The sequence below is a fragment of the Cinclus cinclus genome, chromosome 1 (assembly GCF_963662255.1).
Source record: "Cinclus cinclus chromosome 1, bCinCin1.1, whole genome shotgun sequence".
NCBI lineage: Eukaryota > Metazoa > Chordata > Aves > Passeriformes > Cinclidae > Cinclus > Cinclus cinclus.
The window spans coordinates 2,390,827-2,414,102 of record NC_085046.1 but is presented as its reverse complement, the minus strand read 5'-3'; the positions used below and the strand labels follow the sequence as shown (position 1 = coordinate 2,414,102).

Genomic DNA, 23,276 nt, shown 5'->3' with positions numbered 1-23,276 from the left:
TCAGCCTTTGTTCTCATACAGCTGGATCCCAGGCCTGCAAGGAAACAAAAGGAAAAACTTCCCTGTGAGCTGGGGAGCTTCCAAGCAAATTTAGAATAGTCTCCTCTGTTCCAGGGAAGAAACACTGAAACCCAGGAGCTGTGGTGATTTGATGAGAGCCCTGAGAAAGAGCAGACTGAGCATCTGCTCCTCCTCTCCCCGAGCTAGGAAAGAGTAATGCCAGCATGGAGAAAGGGAGAACATACCTTCTGCTCAGCTCCTCCACCTGAGATTCCAGGGGCAGCTTGGACAGGGCTGCAGGGAGCTCCTCTCTGTCACTCACACGAGAGGGGAGGCTTGGGTGGGCTGCAGATTCAACCACAGAATGGAGTTTTAGTAAAGCAGCAAATCAGTTTTGGCAACACACTGAGTCAATATCAAGAAACACTGAGTAAATATTCTCTCAAATAATATACTTAATCCCTTAAATAAATACCTAATCTCCTAAATTCTGTGTTACATCCATAATGTATCATAAATACATGACAGATTTATTGTCATTTCCTTCCAGCAAAGTGAAAACATGATGAGTTTGCATTTCAGGACTAAATATGTGCCTACATATGTAGGGAGGAAAACAATGAATCCAAAATACTGAAGTGACAAACAGCTGAAAAGGATTAATTTGATGTTAACCTTGTAATTCTGTTTCAGATTATGACAGCTGTTGCTTCCTGAATGTCTGGGACAAAGCTTGCACATGGCACTCATTGAAACAACTTTTGTAAAGCACTTTGATCCTTAGCATAAACAAAATGTAGGTTAAATGTACTTCAAGGTGTACTTCAAACCAAGGCTCTAACTCAGGAATGCTTTCCTCAATAAAGATCTGCCCAAAACATGCAGCTCTTGGTCATTAAAAAAAAAATAAAAATCAGAAACTTTTTTCAGGCTGAAAAAGAAAATATAATTCAAATTTGTAACTCGGACTGGAGAAGCAAAACCTGTGTCCAGTGAATCCCTAGAGTGGAAGGAGGAGCAGAGAAGTGTTCAGGGAGCTCAGAAAGGAGTGCAGGACGTGAGCAGAGCTATTGCAGAGGATGCTGAACTTAGACCAGCACTGAGGGGCTGCAGGGTGATCTCTGCTGTAGACAGAAGGCTGAAATCATTTTAGCAAATGTAAATAAATGGCTTTCTCTAAAAAAAAATCAATAGCCAGCACTACCTACCTGGAGCCAGGTAAGATGAGGGAAGGATTTGTGTGGTTCAACCACAAATAAATTACAGAAGTAAAAAAAAAAATACTAAATGAAGAAAATAACAGGCTGGAGCTGCCTGCAGTTCCTAGAAGTGGGAATACAGCACCATGACAGTGAACTGCCAGGCTGGCACCTGTGTCATGCTCCTAGTGAAAATTGCAATTTCTGGTTTGTGCTGGTGTTGTCATGTTAGCACGTTTCTGTGCCCCTTTTCCCAACTCATATCCCTCATAACATCGAGTATCTTCAAATAAGTACATTTAGTATTAAAACACTAAATCCTCCTCGTGTGGTATTGTCTGAAAGAACCTGGTTGGAGAGTACTGAACTCTGACAAAAACAAATGAGAAGAAAAGGCTGCATTGTATAACTAAAAAATGCTTTTGATCTTGAGGCTGTGCTTTACAGGGCTGAGGAAAACCTGCTGTTACTTACCTATCCCTCCTCTGGGATTATTCTTTGATAATTTGGAATTTGGATAAAACAGGAAAAAAGCACAGAAAATGAAAAGCCTGAATAATTTTAAAACACAACTGGGTTGTTTCCAGTCCTTTAGCATCATTATCTACTTCCCTTGAATTGAAGGGACCAGAAACATTAGATTAGCAATTAGATCAGCTCTCTCCAATTTTGCACTTTCAGAAAGAAAGGAAAATATTATGTTAATTAGCAGGTTCTCTAGTCTCTATTTTGTATTCAAGCTTTTAATTTCTTCTTATTTCCTCAACCATTGGCATGAAAGCATTGAGATAACCTCCATGCTCTGCTGAAGATGTGTATTAGACTTGTAGACTTGGTTCTTGTACAAACTCCAGTTTTGGCACATCACAAAGCTCTCATCAAAGCAGGAGAGTGAAATAGATTGTTACCTACTCATCTTGTGGATTTAGAGAGGATTTCTCCTTATTAGCCTTACTGGCAATCCTTTTCTACTTTTGCTTTTAGTCCTTAAGCAGAGGAGATTAATGAACTAAATATTTAGTAAGAAGGGATCTGTCACACTGGTGAAAATAGCTTCTTCCTCTGGCTATGAAATGCCAGCTGCCAGAGGGGAGTTCCTAAAACTTTACTACAGCACAACAAAACTTGACCAAGAAGCCTCAGGACCTGGAGAGTTTGTCTCTCTTGGAGCTTGCAAGGGGAATCTTTGATAACAGATCACATCAACACTTCACCAGGTTGTGTAAAAGTCTGAGCACTCAAATTCAGTTAAATTCTGCACAAATCAGCATCAGAATGCTCCCACACTGCTGGGATCTAAATTTTTCTGCTCTCAGTTAATACAGGTGACACAATTCTAAGAATCAGTGCTCATAAAAATAAAAACACTTGAGAAAGAGTCAGTGTGGGCTGGAACCCCTTCCAAGGACACAGCAATCCTGCTCTAAGGAAGAAATCCATGTTTTACAGAGAAGAGTAGGTTTGAAGCACCCATTCAGTAAAAAGGTTCCTCTGAAGGAACCTCTGATGAGCCCTGTGGTCCTTTTGGTCACCCTAAATCAGTCTGACACCACCCCAGTATTTGCCAAATTGAAATTCCCCTCCCTGCTGTTCATCTTCTGACATTTGAAGTTTTTTTACTTTACAAAAAAACACATAAAAAGGGAAACCACTGGAAAAATTTCCTTAAGAATATGTGCCATTTTATTGGTTTAGACACTTTACAGAATCAGAGTCCTTAAGCAATAAAAGGATCTGATCAGGGAAATAAAAATTTAACATCCACCATGAATTCTTCTTCTTTAAGTACGCCAGGGAGGTTTTCATATTTATAGCAGGAGATTATCACGTTCATGGGATAATAAATTACACCAGATCTAATTACTTCATCACCAGCAATAGTTTTTCATAGGCACTGACAGGCCTTAAATTGGGATGCGTCCTTTAATTCTGCTCTTAACCTTCAGCTGAATCCCTCAGGCACGAGTGCAAAGGGAGCTCTGGGGGCAACACAGACCAGGGGAAAGCTTTTTTCCTGGAGTTATCCCATGGAAAACACGCTGCAAAAGTGCTGGTTCCACTCAGACCTGTGGAAAAATCCTCATCCATTAAAAAGGGCCAGGATTTTACCTCCTGCCTTGCTCCTGGCTCTGAGCAAGTCCCATCACCACAAGGTCAAGCACCCCTCTGGGTTTGGCAGGTGGAGCCCAAATGTTGTCACTGTCTGTAAAGCCCAGAGGTGAAACAGGGGACGTGGCTGTGGCTGAGGGCTCCCTCTCACCTTTTGTTCTCCTCAGGGCAGGTTTCTGTGCAGTTCTGCTGTTCCCTGGATCCACCTGCAGCTTTTCAAGCTGCTGTTCCAAGATGTCACCCCGCCGTCGCTCCTCCTCAAGCTTCTTCTCAGCTTCCAAGATTTCACTGCTGCTTTCCTTCACCCTGACAGGCAAAAAAAAAAAAAAAAAAAAAAAAAAAAGGATAAAACAGAATTCAGCTCATTTGTGTCATGTCTGTGTCAGATCAGTCTTGGTACTGAATCCTGCTTCTTCCTGCAGAGCTCCCAATAGAAGGGAAAGAACTTTCCATGCATCCAAAGGCAGAAATCCCAGTGAAATTGTATCAGGTGACATCTTCTAAATATGCAAAAGAGAATTAACTAACGAGTACAGTTGGAAACAATGGGTCTGTTAATGGAGGTTGCTCAGATCCCTTTATTCTCGCTCCCTTTGTGATTTCAGCCCTCAGAGGAGCAGGGAAGGCACAGATTGCTGAGGAGAGATCTTTTATTACAGGAAAAATAAACTGCATTTTTTAGACACTCTGGGAAAGCTTGGAAGGCAAATAGTTTATAAAAACAACAGTCTAACATTTGCGTCAGTTATCTGAGAGGAAGAAAAGAAACTTGAGGCTGCTTTTAATAAACTTGGCCATCAGACATGACCATGGATGGGAAAAGGTGGAAAAGAAACTGGTTACATCACAAAAAAATGCAAATTGCTTCTCTCCATCCTGCATAACCTCTCAGAAAATTAACTGCAAAAATTTGATGTGCAGCCACAGATGCTGCCAGTGGGGCAGTGACTGACACCAAGTGATTCCAAGGAGTTTAAAGCTAAAAAGAAACACAGATTGACTCACTGGATTGGACTGAATAAGAGAATTTCCCTCCTGACCCCATGGGTGGAAGCTGGTTATTCTCTGAATCAAGAGACTTGATTAGTTTATTTCCTTCCTAGCTGGCATAACTTAAAAAAAAATAAATTATAACTCTAATAAAATTATATCACTGGTTGAAAAATGTAGCTACAGGCAAGACTCAACCTCCCGGGGCAGTGAATTCCCAGGCTGGTGATGTGCTCTGAGGCTTTTTATTCCTCTCAGTGGTTCTGCATTCACTAAACTTTCATTTGACCCTGGTGCTCCTCTGGCATCCACTTTACACAAAAAGTGGAGGAAAATGGCAAGATCTGTGGGATTTTTTTAATGGAATCATCTGCCAACAGGAAGAATTTAAACTAAAATGCTGTAGAAAAATCCCACTTGTAACAATTCCCAGGGCTCTCCTCTTGATTTAAGCATTATCTGTGTTACCTGAGCTTTATTATACCCCAGCAGTGGAGGGAAGAGGAGGAAAACCTGCTTTTTAAAAACAGATTCATGCCGAAATCTGACTGGTGCTATATTACCCTGAGGTCTTCCAAGAGTTATTGCACACAATCTCACAAAATTTATGTTACCTGCTTGATGAATGTGTGATAACCGTGGAGCTGCTGAATCATCAGTTTGTGGCACATTTTACAAGCAACTGTGCATTTCATTGACTCTGTTTTTCATTATCCCATATTGGTGGTGGCCACACTTCAGTTACCACTCCCAGCCCCATCCTCATCTGACTGCACAGCTCTATTAAAGTCACTGGACTTCCAAACATGAAAAAGATTTTTCCCAGCATCTATTAGCTTTAAAAGCACCTTTTTCACAACTCTAAAAGAAAAATCTATTTTTTTCTGACTGTGATTAATCATGCAGGACAAAAGTTATACAAGTGAGAATGATAACTATGGCAAATTAAAGCAAGTGAGCAAACAGTGTTCATTGTATTGACAAGCACACAGACAGGAATATACTTCCAATACTGGAATGCAGATTTGGGAATCAAATAACACATACTGGGAAAAAAAAAACAGTAGCTGAAAGGTGGCCAAAAAAATTATTTTGCTTCCCTTCCCTCCTAAAACACAGTTGGGTTTTAATGTCATCTTACATTTAATAGAAAATAAAATTTAAAAAAAATCACTGCTATGCCTCAGTTAAACTAGAATAAATTCATTTAGAAAAGGATACAATGAAACTTAAAAAGAATGTGAAAAGCTTTGGAAGAGAATATTATAACAATAATTGCAGTATTTACTACTGATGGATAATATTGCTGCCTCAGTAAGGCCATGCATATATAAATACAGCAATTCTGGTTTTATCTAGGTGCAGCAAGCTGGAAGATGGCTCCATTTTTTCTGCCCTTTGTTCTAAAAGAATGAATCATCAGCCAGGCAGGGAAATTGAGCAGACAAAATTGAAAAGCCCCTATTTAAGGCAAGGATGGCAGCATGTGATGTACTGTAGTGCATGTCCCAGACTCTGCACTGTTCCCTGATCCCAGCACCCCGCAAAGGATGCTGCTGGGATGAGGCTGTACCTTTTCTGCAGCACAGTCACCATCTCCAGGAGCTTGTTCCTCTCCACTTCAGCAGCCTGGCACAGAGCCTTTTGCTCCATGAGCTCTCTCACCAGCACTTCCCAGCTCGAGCTGTCTGTGCCATCAAACCTGAGGAAAGCACAAGCACAGAGACTCTGTTGGCCACTTCTTAAAGGAAAGAAAAGAAACAAAGGCAGGATCTGAGCACTGTCTCCCATACACTTGTCTGAAGGTGAAGGCAGAATGCAGAGCCAGGCTCACTACCTCCCCCCAGCACCCATCTCCACACTGCAATAAATAGAACAGAAATATTTGGATATAAAGTCACAGGGAGCATCATTAGAAAGCTGCTTCCAGGATGCTTCCCCTCCCCACCCCCCCTGAAAACAAACTTCCACCTCAGATCAATTCATTATCCCTGACTCTCCTCCCATTGCTACTGCCAAAGTAAAAGGAGATTGTATCTCCCAAGTGCTACACTAAACTATTAAATGCCCTGCTATTGATTTTCTCTCTCTGAAAGGCTTCAGGCAGCACTTGCACAATGGCTGTTCTTGTGTCCAATGTGTGCTGAAAGGAAGGGGCAGTTTTCCCATGTATCCCATTATTATGTACTTCATTATTTCTCTGACCTCTCTGCATTCAGGAAGATCTTCTTTAGAAAAAAAAATAAAAACAGGAGAAATCTTGGTGGTTGGGAGTAAAATTGTAAAAGACTGGTGTCAAACAAGAAGTCAATTACAAAATTAATAGAGAAATGAGATGTTAGAGCTCTTGGGCAGCTTCAGGTAGGAGGGACGGTGCAAGAAACTTTAATTACAGAAACAAGGCAGGCAGGACAAGGATTTCCAGCAGCTTGCAGAGCAGGGCAGAGCATCTCCCTTGCTGATAATGAAGTTTATATCCCCACCTTCCATATGGGATGGTATCCCTGAAGAGGAAAGGCTCTGTGGCTGCTGACTCCACGAGCACATGGCCCATAGTGGACACTGTGCTGGGGGCAGGAAAGCTTCACACAGGGCAGTCTTCTCAGAATTCCAGTCCTTTCCCAAAGTTTGTGTTTTGTAGGGAAGAGCTCCCTCACCTCACACCCTCACCCAGCACTGGGAGAGGCAATCCCAGCTCTGTGCAATTTGATGGTGTTTGCACATCACAGATTTTCCTAACAAAGTGACCCCTGCTCTGCAACACAGTGCACAACCTGTATTTCCCAATGCCCTTTAAAAAGATATTTTACATAGCTTTATGAAATCTGCTTTGTGAAAACCCTCAGGAAGATCTGTCAGGTTCACTGTTGTAAGAGACAGCTGATAACACTGGAGGATCACTGGCAGCCTGGATGAGTTTTATGTACAGTTTTAATGACATGTGCCTGGGACATCCCATTTAGGTGTGTGCTTGTTTGGGACACCCCATTTAGGTGGGTGTTTGTTTGTTTGGGACATTCCATTTGAGTGTTTGTTTGTTTGGGACACCTTGTTTAGGTGGGTGCTAGTTTGGGACACCCTATTTCAGGAAGAGTTTGTTCCCTCAACATGAGTTCAACTGCCCAAAGCCAAGTCCCTGCAGACTTACCCCACGTTTCCTTACTTTAGCTGTAGCAAAGAAGATAAAGCTTTAATATTGTGGAAGTGACATATGTGCCTTCTAGGTTAGGAGTAGTTAATCCTAAAATCAAGTTAAAGCTGACACTGACAGCCTTGGCCCAGTCTAAAAAATGCAGATTTTTACTCTGCCATCTCCAAAAGGTTTAGCATCTATTTATAGCATTTTTCATTTCACCTTTTCTGATAGGAGAAGATGATTCACTGCAGTGAGCCAGAATTGAGAGTTCATCAGCATATTAAAGTTAATGGAAGGAGTGAGCCTTGCTGACCAAGTTATTAACAGATCTCAGAGTTTTTCAGGATCATTCATTGCCCACCTGACACGTCAGCTCTTTGCACGACAGAGCCCTTGGCCCTGTATACAAGCAATAATTTATGCATTGCACTTAGTGGTTTTCACAAAGCCATTACCCAGCCTTGGTTCCTGCTTACCATCAGCAGACATGCAAAGTAAAAAACAAAAAAAAGGGGATAAAATAAAGGTTTGCTCCAGGAGAGCACAACAACCTCTGCAGAGTTAGAAGGGGGAGAATTAAAACAGTCAGAAGGGTGCAGAAACTTTCAAATTAAGGGTGTTTTGCCTCTAATTCAAAACCATAGAATTCTTCTTAAATTTTACAGTAATGCTTTACTTAGACTCAGGGATACTCAGCTGATTTTAAAGCCAAATTTGGTTCTAAAGTAATGAGATAGGAAATTACACTGAAGAGATCAGTTGTAACCTTACCCTGATGGAAAATTTTCCCCATCCCCATCAGACCAGTCTCAAACCCCCAATATCAATTAGACCATGGACTCTTTAGCAACAAACTCAGCAACAATTTAACAAGAAAAGATACAACTTGCTGAGGTACTATGGTCCCTTAACACAGCCAGAGTGACCCAGAGTCACATCAGTGTAAACAGAAATCAGATTTATTGCTGCAGTAAGATAAGTGTAATTTACCCAGTCCTCAGTGAGGCTTTAAAGAAGGTGTTTGGTAAGAACAAATGATGTGGTGTATTTTCAACATTTCTGCATGTAAATCCTACTCAAAGAGCATTTATTGATTTAAATAATGCACCAGTGATTTAGTGCATACCTAAAATGGCACTTTGCATTCATTCCTCAACCTGCTCACAGAAATCTGCTTGTTAGAAGCCCTGTGTCTCATAAGGGAAAAGACTCCCAGGCACTTAAGCTGACCACATAAACATTATCTGAGCTGCAGGAGGAGAAATAGCTGCACTACCACCATGCCAAATCTAGTCATGTCTGCAAGTCTGTACATCCTTCTCAGTTCCAGGACAAAAGTCCAAGAGATAATGTGATTAGAGATTCCCATATATTGCAAACAGGCTGCCACAGCTGTTGGCACAAAGCACTTGTGGTTTGATGAAACTCCCTGGGAAAACCAGGCTCCTGGATTACTCAAACAACTTGAAATATTGATTTTCTGGTCTTCTTACCAGGCAGATTCTGTCCTTCCAGTCTTCCTGCTGTCTGATCCCTCAGGTGATCCTGAGTGCTCGGAGCATGGTGGATGAGCAGCTCCTGACTTGTCCTACAGATGGGAAGATTTCTTCTGTTAATGGTGAAGCATGTTATAAAACCAATTACATAGCTCAGAGGAAAACAGCTGCACCAATGCCAAATCAGCAGCTTTTGATTATTGCTGCAAGCAAGCCAGAACTTTTGGTTTAATTCCTATCCACTGCAGGATGAAAACAAAGCAGAAGTCAGTAAAAAGGACAGCTTCATGTGAAATCAGAGTGCACTAATAACCCACAGTGCAGCACCATCACTGCCAGCACAGCTGGTTTGTGTCCCTAATCCAGGTTTGATCCTGGGTTCAATGCTCCAACCCCCATTCCTGAGGTATCTGGTAGATCCACAAACTCACCATAACCCCAGGGAGGTGTTGGATCAATGGGAATGGGATGCCTAAATACTCCTCACAAATCCTGACTTGAGACACCAGTAGCTGGGTACCTGCTGATATTGGTGTGACATATTTATTTGCTTCCTCCTTCCAGCAGCCAAAGGTGCTGAACACTGAGGAGTCCCCAGTGCAGCCCCAAGTCCTGCTGTGTGGCAGTAACAGTCCTGACATGGGCCCCTGTGTGGATGTGATTGGTATTTCTGTGTTTGCTGCTGCTGAAACAGCCTGAAGTTATGCACAAAGGAACTGAGGAGTTACTAAAGAGAATTCCTGCTCTATCATTCCATCAGGAAATTCTGTCAGTAGGACAGGGATCACTGTCTGGAGGCAGCAACCATTTCACATAACAAGGGACAAGGAAGTGGAAGAACAGATCTAAAGTGATTACCTCGAATTAATTTGTTCTGCTTACCCCAAGTGTGAATTTCCCAATCTCCTTCACCAGCATTTGAACCTTTGCTTCTCGATCAGACACCAACTCCCTGAGCTGGCTTATCAGGCTGTTCTGTTTCTGGATCTCATTGTTCAAGTGGTGCCCCATCAGCCAAGACTCCTTGCTCTCGTCCTCCTTCTGGCTCAGGTCCTTTAAGATCTCCTGCATTTGCTTCTGCTGGCTCTGGTAAAAGAGAAACAGTTGAGATGTTTATTTTGTGCACAATGATTATTTTAAATGCCCTCAAGACAAATATCCATTTAGGAATGGTAGGGCAAGCCCCTGCCCTGCCAAGCCCATTCCTTGGTGGGAGCGCACTGGTGTCACTTTGGCAATTTGATTTGTTATGTTGACCTGAGCAATGGTCTGATTCAATTTGCTGCCAGCTCTGCTGCTCAGTGTAGCAGAAAACCAAGCAAGAAAGGCTGGCCTTTGATAAAGAAGTGACTTTTTCCATAAACAGAATGAAACTCAAGATTTCAATGTGCTTTCTGTGGAATTAGAACATGATCAGATCGTGTGATAGTGATATTAAAAGCTGAGGGTACTATGGGATGACAGATATGAGGCCAGGCTGCTTCACCAGTGGTTTTGGAGGCTTTTTCCCACACTGACAAATCTAATACCTGTCAGGGAGTTTGTTCTGTCAGGCCAACAACCTGCAAATAAAGTGCTTTTGTGATAGAAGGGCTAAAAGAAATTAACCATCCCTTCCCAAATAAACTTGCATCTTTCTGTACTAATTTTAGTGGGAATACCTAGACAAAGTGACAAGTGTTCTTTGGCTCCCCTAATCTGCTGCTCAGCACCCACAGTGCCTGGTGGGAGAAGGGTGAATGCCAGTTGAGCTAAAACCTACAGCAGCAGGGAAATCTGAGTGGTTTGAAACTTGTGAGGAGCTGAGGAAAGCTGAGGAAACACAGAATTAACCCTGCTAGGAGGTGGCATATTCTCTAATATATTTGCTATTTTAATTGAGGAAAGTTGTCTAGAACCATGGCAGGACCATGACAGCAGCCACTTATTTCTTTTTCAGCATCTTTGAGCCTTTGCTAAAACTCTTGGTTTTGAAGAGGCCAAATCCTCTCAGTTCCAGCTACTGCAAGTGAGCGTGCACATGGTTTAGTACTCGTGGTTCAGTCTGTGTGCTGTGGGCTGTGTAACAAAAGAAATGGAAGTTTTGTTACAGACAAAAACATTCCTGCAGGACTGCTGGCATTTTAAGGAAAAAAAAAATCTACCAGTGGAGCTGAAAGCAGAACAAACACAGGCCAGCACCTTGGGTCAGGACTGAAGCCCTTCCTCTACTTACTTCAATCCTTCTGCAAAATGTTTCTGCCAGTGCCTGCAGCTCAGGGCCACTTGACTGTAACTGTCACACCTGGTGCTGTCTCACAGCCCTTACATGACCTGATCCAAAATGCAGAAGGACTTCAGCTGACAGGGAAACCACTTGCTTTCACAGTTGGATCCATCAGGCTCCTGTACATCCTAAGGTTGTGTGTGCCAGGAAATGATATCATGTTTTATCACCGACAGGAACAGGGCTGGGACCAACAGACACAGATTTTACCAGCAAGGCATCTACGAGTTCATCATCGTGTTTCCCTTTCTGCAGCAAGGTTCCAATCTGTCCCTTCAGCATCTTCACTTCTCCACACAGCATTTGGTTCCTGGCTCTTGAGGCATCAAGTTTTCTTTTCAATTCCTCATGGCTTTTTTGTAGAGTGTTGTGTTGCTCAGTGAGTTTCTGCAGTGATGTAAAAGGAGGTGAAAGTTATAACTCATCACCAAGTCCCAGGTGCTGTGGTGAACAAAAAGAATCACACATTGCCTAGCAGAATCTAAAAAAATGGGACTGAAATACTGTATTATTCCTAAGGAAGTAAAAATCATAAATGCTACTTGCTTGCCTGCTTGCCAGCTTTCATAAAGGGTCTGTCTGCTCAGGAATCCAGGTGATCTGGGTTGATTCCCCATTATTCTGGATTTTGATTCTCCATTATTCTGTTCAAATGGAGAAGCCTAGAGCCCTAGAGATGCAGGAGGTGTGAGGGGATATCTGTATTTTGGATGAAGAATGAACACCTGGCCAAGGGGTGGGAGTGGAGCTAAGGAGTTTGGGTGCAGCTGCAGCAGGGCTTGGCTGTGAAGTGGGGAAGAGCTTCCTCCAGCAGACTGGGTTTGCGAGATGGGTTTAGGTAGGGTGTAACACACCCTGAAGGCAGAACAAGTTATTTATTACACATTGCTCCACACTCAAACAGGACTCTGTCAGTTCGCAGGATTTTACCTCCAAAGAGTCCTTCTTTTCTTTTTCCAAGCTGCGAATCTTCAGCAAGTTCTTCTCCTGGACAGACACCTTCCTTGGATCAGCAAATTCCAGAAATCCCTCATCTGTCTCAAGTAGTGAAGTTCTGATCTTGTTTTGACTCAATCTATGCTCCAGCTCTTGAACCTATGGCACAATAATGACAACTCACCCAGAATTTTACCAGGGGTACAGCACAAAGAGGACATAGCTAAAGGCAGCTCAGATTATTTCTTGATATTGTCATGGTTAACTAACACAGAGCAGTGTCTCGTTTTTCAAACTGAAATTCAGCTGCTAAACATCCAGATTTTAGGGCATCTGTGCAGGAAGGAGATCTGGGACACATGGGAGATCTGTGCCTCTGTGGAGCCACATTTGGAGGCCAGACAGGCACGCCAGAGCATTTGGAATTGCTGCTGTGTGAATCCAAGTGAACTCAGCTTGTCACCAGCTCACAGCAGGCTGCTTTCATAGTCACTAGAAGGAACTGGGCACTGCCACAGCTCAGTTCCTCTGCCCTGCTTTGGAGGAACCTGCCTCACTTTTGATCCAGTGACTGGATTTACAAGATCCCCACTGACTACACAAGGGGCCTGAGGAGTCTGGATCAGAAAGAAATGTGTACATTAGAGCAGAGAACACTAGGAAGTGTTCAGGTGAACCCCAGGCAGGGGAAATAACAGGGGGAAATGGAATTTGCTCAAGGGAAAGCAGAGGTTAAAAATCTCAGTCAATCAGAGTGCAAAAAAATCATAGTGTGATGGCATATAATTGAATAGCAGAAAAATGGGAAAATTACATGTCAAATTGCCTGAGAGAAGTTTTATTTAGATGCAGACAAAACTGCCTCCCTGTCTCCTGCTGACATTTCAGCTAAACTCTGCCCTTCAGAAGACTCAAGAGTTAAAGATCTTACTGAAGCTCCTGAGGGAACAACTTCAAAACCTGATCTGGCCTCAATTCTTCCCATCTGACTCCAAGCACTGAACAAAGGTGTCTAAGTCAGAGCACAGATACTGACAGGGCTCCTTCTGTTCTCAGTGGAGAGAGGCACCTTCAAAACACCCTGGGACTTGAACTAGGCTGCCACAGCTCTCCAAGGTCACTGAACTCCTTCCTTTGACACAGATGTGAAAGATTCCCAGCTGAAACACCAAAGCTTGCACGGCTGCAACAGAGTCATTAACATGGTGTGCACACATCAACACAGAGATGTTAAGAATGAATGAAGACCTAATAGTACTTTTACCTTAAATTGAGGTGATACCTACTTAGAAAGAGAATTCCAGCTGAAATGGCAGTGTGCAGGGTGGGAACTCACCCTGGTTTGGAGAAGAAGAATTTGCTGAGCTCGTCCACGCCAGCTGCCAGAATTGGTCAAGAGACTTTGGATATTCACATCTTCCCCAACTTCTTTGGCTAAAACCTGTGAAAAGGGATTAACATCAACAATAAGGTTTAAAAGGATGTGCTGGGGAGAGGGGAGGAAAAGCTGCTCTCTCTAACAGGGAACACAAGCAGTTTTCAATATACACAATTATTTCTGACATGATGAATATTTACCTATAACTAACCAGGAACAGAGGAGAGATGTTGTCTTCATACACACCAGGAATTGAGCCGATCTCCCTTACAAAATTCTGACACAGCTAAACTTAGTATGAAGAGCATTTAAATTATTTATAAAAAGGTCAGCAGAGTTCTATTTTTAGGACCATATTCTCTACTCTGATCTGCATTGCAGGTCTCCTACACAAAGTAGGGAAACCAAAGAGAATCAGAGCACATAATAACACTTAAATCCATCATGAATCAGAGGAAAAGGTTATTCTGGATGTCATTCCAACAAAGTCTTTAAACACATGCTTTAGTTCAACCATGGCCTTTAATCCCATTGATTCCCATGGGACTGGAACCCACATTAAAAGTAAATACATACTTAAATGTATGGGAGAGGAGGAATGAACCTAGATGTATGTCACAAACAGTTTTGCTGATCTGGGACTTTAAAACTCAAAAGGATTTGTGTCCATTGGACAGTGGGAATGCTGGACACAGTGGGGAAAGAACATGAGATGCCCGTGTCCAGAAGCACAATTTCAATTCCACCCCTTATCCTTGTGTCTTCCTCACCTCCCCGCTCCACTGGAATAGTTCATGGGAGCCAACCAAAGGCCAAAAGCCTCTCATTTGCCAAGACTGAAGCCCCTGCAGGGGTCCCAGCCCCAGACTGTCCCTGCAGTGGTACCTTTTGGGTCAGCTTCAGTTCCTGTTTCACATTCTGGAGCTGGTTCCGATATTCTGTCACTTTTATGTTGGCTGTGCTCAGTTTTTCTTGCAGGGTTTTCACCTCTGGACTTTCAGCCTTTAAGGAGAGGAATGTACTTGGTGAGAACAGAACCCTCAGGGAAAAACTGAAGTGAATAAGATCCATGGATCCGTCAGGACCACTGAATTATTTTTTCCAGACTTAATTTTTGGGGCATAGAGGAGGTACAGGAGAATTTGGTCCCAGAACTGGTGACAGGGATACATCCTGGTTCTACAAAGGAGCTGAGTATCAGCTGCTGATTTCCTCATTTCAGTTACAATTCCTACCGAGTTTCCTTCCAGCATTTTCAGAGTTGATTCCTTGATTCCTGCAGCATCACCACCAAGGGAATGGATTTTTTCTGTGGCTGCCTGTAGCTGGAAAAGAACCCCACTGTTAGTGCAGAATGGATGCAGAGAACAGCATCACTCCATGGAGTATTAATTAGCAAAAAAGTATAACTTCCATGTTTATGTTCTCTAAAAAAAAACCCAAAAAACCTTAATTTTCCCTTTCTTTTCAACACAATCAGTAGGAAAGCATATTTTTTTTTTCTGAAATGCTTCCCAATGAAACGTTATATTTTACTGTGAGATAACTTCAGAAGATGTCTCTGACTTGCTGAGATGGGATCAAATTTCAAGTATGGAGACTTCTGAGGCATTTTATCATCAAAAGTACCTCAAATTAATGTTTATATACATAAATCCTAAACCTGTTGAGCCTAGAATATTTCATAAAAAGCAAATATTTCTACTCAGTAGAGGAATGTAAAAGGAGAAATCTACCTGACACCCTGTAACTGAGATTTAATGGTGTTAAGGCTCTTTTTCTTTAGCTGGGAGCTCCAAAGCAGGATTTTTTAAGCCATGAAGAATAAAGACTCTTGCTTGCTACAGCAAAGGAAAACAGACATATAACCCCTCATGCTCTGAATCATGCCTTACGTTTCTGCTGCAAAGATTTCTAAATGGATGAGGGTGCAGGAATTTGGGGCTGGAAAGGCCAGGAAATATTGCTTTAAAAGTTTGAGACTTGATTCTTTGAGGTGGGTTAAAAACCTTGATTATTTGCACAAATTAAAGAAGGCTCTAAGGAAGAGCTCCTTTATTAAAGGAGCATCTGGGGAGAAACTAACTCAGAGCCAGCTCTAATTTCACCCCTTTTCATGGGTTAGGGTCACTCTTTCTGCCCAGTTCATAAAGTTTTGTAGTCAATGGACTGAGAAAGAGGAACTTCAGCTGGAGCTGGCAGCTGCTGGCTCAAGTTCTGAGGAAATTTTCTGCAAACATCCCTTTGCTTACACGGCTCACCCTTTGGCAAGTGATTGTTCAGTGGCCACACCTTCCATTCTGTTTGGGGGAACATAACCATGATAGGATGCTTATGATTTACAGATTTTTCAGTTTTCATGCAAGGAAAGAGCTAAAAATACATAAAATAACCATTTTTTTTAATCTATCACTCCACGTTTTTGATAGATATCTCCTAGTGTCAAATATGGCTTTCATTTTACACATCATTTACATCTTAGTCTTCTTCCTGAAATGTCTGTGCACATTCTTTTTTAGGTCAAAGTCTGAGAATATTTCAAGTTCCTGTTTGAATAAAAGTCATTTTGCTTCTGCAGTAGGGAAGCAGAACCAAGTTGATTTTCCTTAAATTATTCATGAACTGCTCCACTACTTGTGTGATTTTGTAGGTCCCAAGCTACACCTGATACTTGTTTGCCAACCTGCCAACTGTTTGACAAGACCCCTCTGACCAGAACACCGTGGATTTATGCAGGAGTTCCAAAAATTTAATATAATCCATGACTTCTTGATCTTTCAGGTAGCTGGGGTGCAATTCAGGTACATGCATGACTCATGATAATAAGTGATGGTGAAAGACTGAGTCAAAATGCATCAGTCAGCATTATTGATTCATTTAACTGATGTCTTCTGAGAAAGCAAAGTTCAGAAAAAAACTTAAAAATTATATTTAAAAAAAATCACCAATACTGTGTAAAGAAGAGCAGTACTCAAAGGACAAAGCAAATATTAACATCAGGACATCTAATTTTCAATTCAGCAGTAAAATTACTTCTGTGAAAGGTTGGCAAAAAGTCATAGTAAACCAGAAAATTTAATCTGCCTGCGTGAAGATTTGCTGTCTTATATAGTATAGCTCAGTGTTGTCTCAGTTCTGTAAGTACCTACTCCAGAAAACAGTTTTTATTACAGGGATGACAAAAGCTCAGAAGAATAAAGAACTAATTACTGACTGGTATTAACGAGGTGGGAATGTAAGACATAAAGGTGTGAAATTTGCTTCTCCTCACAAAAAAATAAATAAGAGAAACACCATTGTCAAACTGGTAGCTTCTACAAATGAACATTCCTAATTTCTGTTTAATAAATCCTTGGCTCATTGTAACTTGGGGATATCCTTTCCTAGCTCCTCCTGTCTGCAGAGGTGAAACAGCTGAGGGAACACATCATGGACACAACCCAAAGCAAACACGGATTTAATAGCAAATTCAACATGGGAACATGAATCAAACCTGTTTTCTATCCCAAAGGTGGGATTTCCATGTTTTAGGGTGCAAAAAAAAAAAAAAGATAACAACAACAAAAAAAAGCCTCACTTTTCTCTCCAGCTCCTTGACTTTGTGATTCAGCTGCTTCACTCTAGCTCTCTCACTCTCAAACTCAGCAGTCATCTCACGGTTCTTTTTGGCCAACTCAACTATTTTAGTGGCTGCCACATCTCCAGCTAAACCAGACAACCCTGCAAAGAGCAAATGAAGGCAGAGGGCACATCTTACAGGCAGGATTCAGAACAGACCACGCTTTTGTTCTCTTTCACAATTCTGTACTTCCATTGTCCCATCCTTTCCTCCCAGAGCTGTGCCAGGCACTTAAATGAACAAACGAGGGAAGAAATGTCAGAGGTGCCAGCTGGATGGGTTGATCCTTTGATTCTGCAGCTCACCACGGCCACATTTCACACTGTGGCAACAGCCACATGTCACAAGGCCACAGCAGTGGTTATAGCAACATTACTACCTAGAGAGGGCAGCGGTGTTTCCTGCTCACTGCTGGGAAGGACAGTTGGGAACAGGATTTTTTTGGCCTTATCACAGAAAAAGGCAACACTCTGCTTTGCTTGGTTGTTTACTGCTGGAGGAGATGCTGGAACAGAGGTGTGAACATTTCTGGACGTCATTCCTCAAAGATGGGGCACAGTGTTACAACTGGTCCTGGGCAAGGTCCGGAAGGTTTCATTGTGCCTATTTACAACTCTCTCGGGATTACACAGGGAGCTTTGCTGGATAACTCTTTTAATTGCTCTTTTAAACAGCCACGTCACTGGCTCTCTCATCAGAGGGAGGGTTTGATTAGTGCCACAAACAAAGCAAACCCCAGGCCTGGCTGCTGCGTCACCTGGCCCTGGTTAACAGCACACAGGTGAAGGAAAGCTCTTGTACAAGTGCAAAATCAATGTCATGGCAAACAATGTCCACAGAAACGTCCAGCTCAGCAAGGAACATGAGCCTGCAACAACAAACCCTCGGTGTGAAGGCAGAACTTTGCTGCTGTCATTCCTCTTAACTCTTTCATCCTCCTTCAGAGCTCTGCAGTAATCACTTTTCTCTGATGTTCATGAACTGGGGTGGGGTGAAAGGTGAGAGATCACTCACAAGTGAATGCTGAGGCTCATATAGCCCCAGAGACATTAGTGGGGCTGCACAGAATACAGCTGACAGCAACATTTGTTCCTATGCCACTATTTTAAAAACTGGTAGAGAACATAATTTATTGTTTTAAAGGAATTTATTTTAAAAGCATTTCAAATGATTTTTAAAAAGCACTTAAAACCAATCCATTATTTTTAAAAGCATTTCCACTGTTCTCACTCCTTGGTGTGGTTTGAGTTACCCCTCCCTCCTAGGAACTACTATTACCTCAGTTTTCAAGATAAATAATGGCTGCTGAGAATCACAGTAAATACTAAATTAACCAAAGCCAAGGTTGCTGCTTCCACGTTAAATTGATGGTCTTCAAATGCATTGCACACACTCAACCAAGGCTTTTCTTTCCCAAACAATGTGGGGATTGCCACAGTGCAGACAGGGAAAACAGAGGCAAGGGATTAGTATCAGCCAGAGCAGCTGCAACAGCACATCTGGCTCCTGGTCCTGACCAGGAAGAGCTTATCAGCTCTCCTACACACCAACTACAGCTGCTTTTCAAGGATTAAGGTGTAACTTAATGTGATTTAGCTCTTCCCGTTGCTGGTTCCCCCCTTCTCTTCAAGCCTGGTCATCACTGCTGTCCTGACCAACAGTGGCACCCAGTGGAGGAGGTGCAGCCTGCACAGCTCAGTGTTCAAACGACACCAACATCACTTTAGAAATTGAATTTTGCATTCATCCAGCATGCCCCCTGTGCCCTGTTCAGGCAGACAATAAAGGAGCCTTCATAAGGAATTTAACCCGAGAGAGCTGCAGCTCAGCTCTTAGACACTATGAGGAAGTTTTCCAAAATATTATTTTTATGGAACATTATCACTTTTATGCCAAAACTAGCAAGTTTACAGCTCTGAGAGGAACAGAAATCACTGTGTACCCTAAAAGAGCACTATTCTTTTCAGGGACACTTTTTTGTCATCAGCATCAAGCAAACCAACATGGTGAGAATATGAAGTCATTGTGTTTACCTGACAGAGCCAACCTCTCCTCCTGCACTCTTTTCTGGAGCTGCTTTATTTCAAAATCTTTCTCTGACACCAGTTTGTAGAGCCTGCAGTTCTCATCCCGGACCTCTCGGAGCTGATTCTGCAGCTGCTCATTCTCAGCCTCAATCAAACTGGGAAAAAATAAGCCATAATGGCAAATAATGTACAAAAAGATGTTCCTAGAAATAAAATGGTGAAACAACTGCATGATAGATGGGCTGAGCTTACCAGGAGTTAGTTTATTGAATTAGGGAGAATATCCTAAACCTCAGATAAGAACACAAGCTGATTATCTGATCTATTCGGTTAATATCTTCCTAAAAAGAAAATAATCTGCACTTTTTTGAGCTGTCTGGGGCAAAACATCACAGAACAGGTGTATTGAGGTTACCCAGTAGTGTCATCTCAGTGTTACTCACCTGGCTCTTCAGAGGAAATCAGGCAGCATTCAGCATGTGTGGGACATTCAAGCTTTCTTTTCTATACTTGACAAAGCCAAGAGAAGCTAACAGAGCATCCACTACAAAGCTGCCCCTGGGATCTTTTAAAAATCAATGTTTTGGAGCAATTCATAAAAGACCAATTTCCCGTGTCCTCAGTTGATTCTCTTGGAACCCTGTGAGCATCAGTTTGTATTGTTAATAGTGCCTTTTGGAATTCCTTTAGAAACACAGAATATCAAAAAAAGCCCTCTGAATGGAAAGAAATAGCCCTGCTTCTCCTATTCTTCAGGATATTTTAGCAACATTTAAAGGTTTCATCTCTCAAAGACATCCAGAGAATTAATAACTTTAATCTCTTTACTGCCCTGATGTGATGGGTCTTTCAAATATAAAATCCAGGAACTGGCCTCAGGGTCTCAATTCAATTGTGGGATTTCAGAATTATCTGAGCTCCCTGACACAGGGTCCTTGAGAAAACTTGGGAATCAATACAATTACCCACACACAGGTGACCTTTGGGCTGCCCACCTCACCACAGCTGCTGGTGGTGGAAGATGCAGGTCTCCAGTGCCCTGCAATTCCCATGTGGAAGTTCCTGATAACCTACAGCATCTCAGTTATCCAGATACCTAAGTCAGCTGGATGAATTGACTCTTACATTCTTATTTTGTACAGGGTAACCCAAAATGTTTACACTTTGGAAATGTGATTTGAATAAAGCCCAGTTGTTAGAGTCCTGCCTATAGACACAGCCAAGCCAGATGTCTCAATAATCATCTCAATTTTTTTATTCCAGAGTTTTAGCAAGCTCTTAGCACCCATTAGACTTGAGGGCTTTTAAATGCACCCTCCACTGCCCATGTCAGAATAAATGACCCTTAAGGCACTGCCATAAACAGCACAGCCAGTTTAGGAGGAGATTCACAATGCATAATTAAGAAATGCACTTGTGTTTCAAAGCTGCAAATCAAAAGGAGTTCAAAGGCAGCTATTCACAGAGGAGAAGAAAGCAAGGAGCAAAGTGAGCAGAGGCAGAACTGCGTTATTCCCACATGAACCAATCAGAGGAGTGAGCAACAAAACTCAGATCCAATTAGAAACACCTGCACCAAAAGATTTTGAACAGTGGGTGAATAACGTGGAAAAAAGGTTCTAAGCTTAACAACAGCTGAGCAGTGAAGTCTTCTCAGAGCTGGAGTCCAAGTCTTGAGGAAAAGCACTTAGAGGAGGATGGACAGAAATCCCAAGTGCAGAGAGCTGGAGTGTCCTCTGAGGAATTTCCCACCCCATCCCAGAGTGACTCTCCCTGTTACAGAGGTAGCAGATCCACCCGAGTGCCTCAGCTACAGAAAATGAGCCAAAAGAAATGGGCTGCAAAAGGTGCCCCTTTTCACTCTCCAAGGAATCACAGCTAGGTGGAGCTTATGAGCAAAGATCTGCCTGGAATTCAGGTAGTTTCCCAAACTGCATGCCCTGTTCAGGCCAAAAAAAAAGTAAGGAATTTTACTTTTGTCAAATTGTGTCTTTCCCAACTCTCCAAGTGATGGGGAGAGTCCCTTCAATGCATGCAAGTACACCAAGCATGGAAGGGAGGATAAACTACAGAGAGAACATAACAAAAAGGCAGAAATACCATCTTAACACTTGTCTAAACAAGATTTGGGAGTAGGATGGGAGGAAGGAAAAAAGAATTCCCAAGGCTGGGAGGAAGGGAAACTTCTGAGAGGAGATGTTTTCAGATTGCTGCTATAAACAACAGTGACAAGCTGAAATCACTGCCACTGCAGGTCATGAGGAGTCCTGTGATCCTGGAATAACCCTCTGATGTGTTGTCATGGGAATACTGCAGAGAACATCTTGGTGAATCCCTTCCAGAAACAAATCCTGCCTGGATTTGATCACTCACAACCACTCCTCTGCTGAATGTACACAAGCAAAGGACAATCCAGATATGCCTGCCACACCTGCCATGTCAAATGGGGACTTTTGACAGTCAATGACACAGAAACACAGGCAAATTAAAAAAAAAAAATCTGGGATTACTCAGGCCTAAATAGCTGAGAACCACTGGGCTTTCCTGTAGTCTGTACACTGCCCATGATGTGCCACAGGAGCACCTAAATCCCTTTCCTCTGATAAAAATCTGAACTATGGGAATCAGCCTCACGGAAATTTTTTAAAAATCAGACTTCCATCATAATCTCCCACAGATTATCAGAAAAAAATGTTGAAGAGGACAGCTGGTAGAGGTCAGATTGGGGGCTTAACTTGGCAAATCAGACAGCTCTGGTGAGGAATCAGTGAGTGAAGGAATTTCTTCACCTGCCTTCACCACTACCACAGAGCAAAGTCCTGAAGAGCCAGCACTGCAGACACCTTCAGGGTGTGTCCAACCCCAGACCTGTTCTAGTCACATAAAGAAGTATTGATTGGGTGAGAAGGAAAGGTTGACCATATCCTGGGAGGAAGAGAAATTATCTGAGCTGGGGCTTTGATTATCTGCTCCAGTACTCATCTTAAAAGAAAAAACAAGATTAAGGGAGATCCATACCAAAATGCCCAATGTCCTAGTAATGTTGTGATCCACCAAATCAGGATATATCACAAAGAAATCCCAGGGAACACTCTTCTGCACTGCAAGCCTGTGGCTTACTCCTGTTAGCTGCTTTGCCTCTGTCCATCTTTGGAAATTATTCATGTAGGAAACCTATTTTCTCAAAGCTAGGCAGGAACAAACCAGCAGTTCAGAGGATGCCAGTGATCCTGGATTTTTGTCAGGTAGTACCTGGCTGCCCTGTCACTTGTAAAGTACTGATATTAAAGAGCACAGCACAATGCCCTGAGAATAATTAGGGGATTTTATTAAGGGAGAATCTCCTCAGGATAATGAAAGCCTAGTGTATGAAGACAGAAAGTGTCCTGTCAGCTTAACAATATTGAGTTTCATGAGATCACAAGCAAAATATACTCCAAGTGGTCTCCTGAAGGAATGGTGCTGCCAGACCTTTACCTTTTGCAGGCATCTTCCTTTACAGGAGGTCCCTTTTTAAACAGGTTTAGATCACTCAGGGCTTGTACAGTCTCCTTTGTGCTGCCCGTGTTCTTCTGGCTGTTCTGCCTGTCCTTCTTCCTCTCCATCAAATTTTGCAGCCGCCTTTGCTGTTGCTCCTGATAAGCCTTAAACTGGCTTTTGAAATCTTCATTCACTTCTACGTCTGGCTCCATTGTTTACTAAAAGCATAACAAGAGGAAAATAAAAAGTGACAGAGAGCAGAGATCAGCACTGCTCTGAAAAGCATCCCCTCCTGGCAGCTGCTTTACAGCTTTTCCTTCCTAATCTCTGCCAGCCTCCCACCACCACCACCTCCTCCTCCTCTTCCTCCTCCTCCTCTTCAGCCCCACAGCCTTCCTTCAAGTCCCTTTTCCATAAATGGCTTTTAAACAGCCTTTCAGGAAAAAAAATTGTCGGGTCTTTTTCACTCCAGAATTCAAAAAAGCAACGTTTCCAAATGTTCTTAAACAGACTTGTTTTAAATAAACATTTCCACAGAGGAGCAGGCTGGGGCCAAATCCAAGCTAATGTGGCAGCCAGGTCACAGTGGTTAAAGGGAGCAGGGAGTGTTTGGGACCATCCAGCCTCCCTGGCCACATCC

General features: G+C 42.5%; 1 protein-coding gene across 1 annotated transcript; it reads right to left on the bottom strand.

Moving 5' to 3' along the window:
- CCDC13 (coiled-coil domain containing 13) lies at positions 1-22,848 on the bottom strand. The gene is made up of 15 exons (XM_062493322.1): positions 22,634-22,848; positions 19,163-19,311; positions 17,088-17,230; positions 14,746-14,835; positions 14,396-14,512; positions 13,469-13,573; positions 12,127-12,291; positions 11,407-11,583; positions 9,813-10,016; positions 8,928-9,022; positions 6,782-6,865; positions 5,872-6,000; positions 3,460-3,614; positions 246-345; positions 1-34 (listed from the first exon to the last, which is right to left on the bottom strand). Exons 1-15 carry the CDS (start codon positions 22,846-22,848, stop codon positions 1-3), a joined length of 1,962 nt encoding a protein of 653 aa, XP_062349306.1.
- Positions 22,849-23,276: the final 428 nt, after the last annotated feature.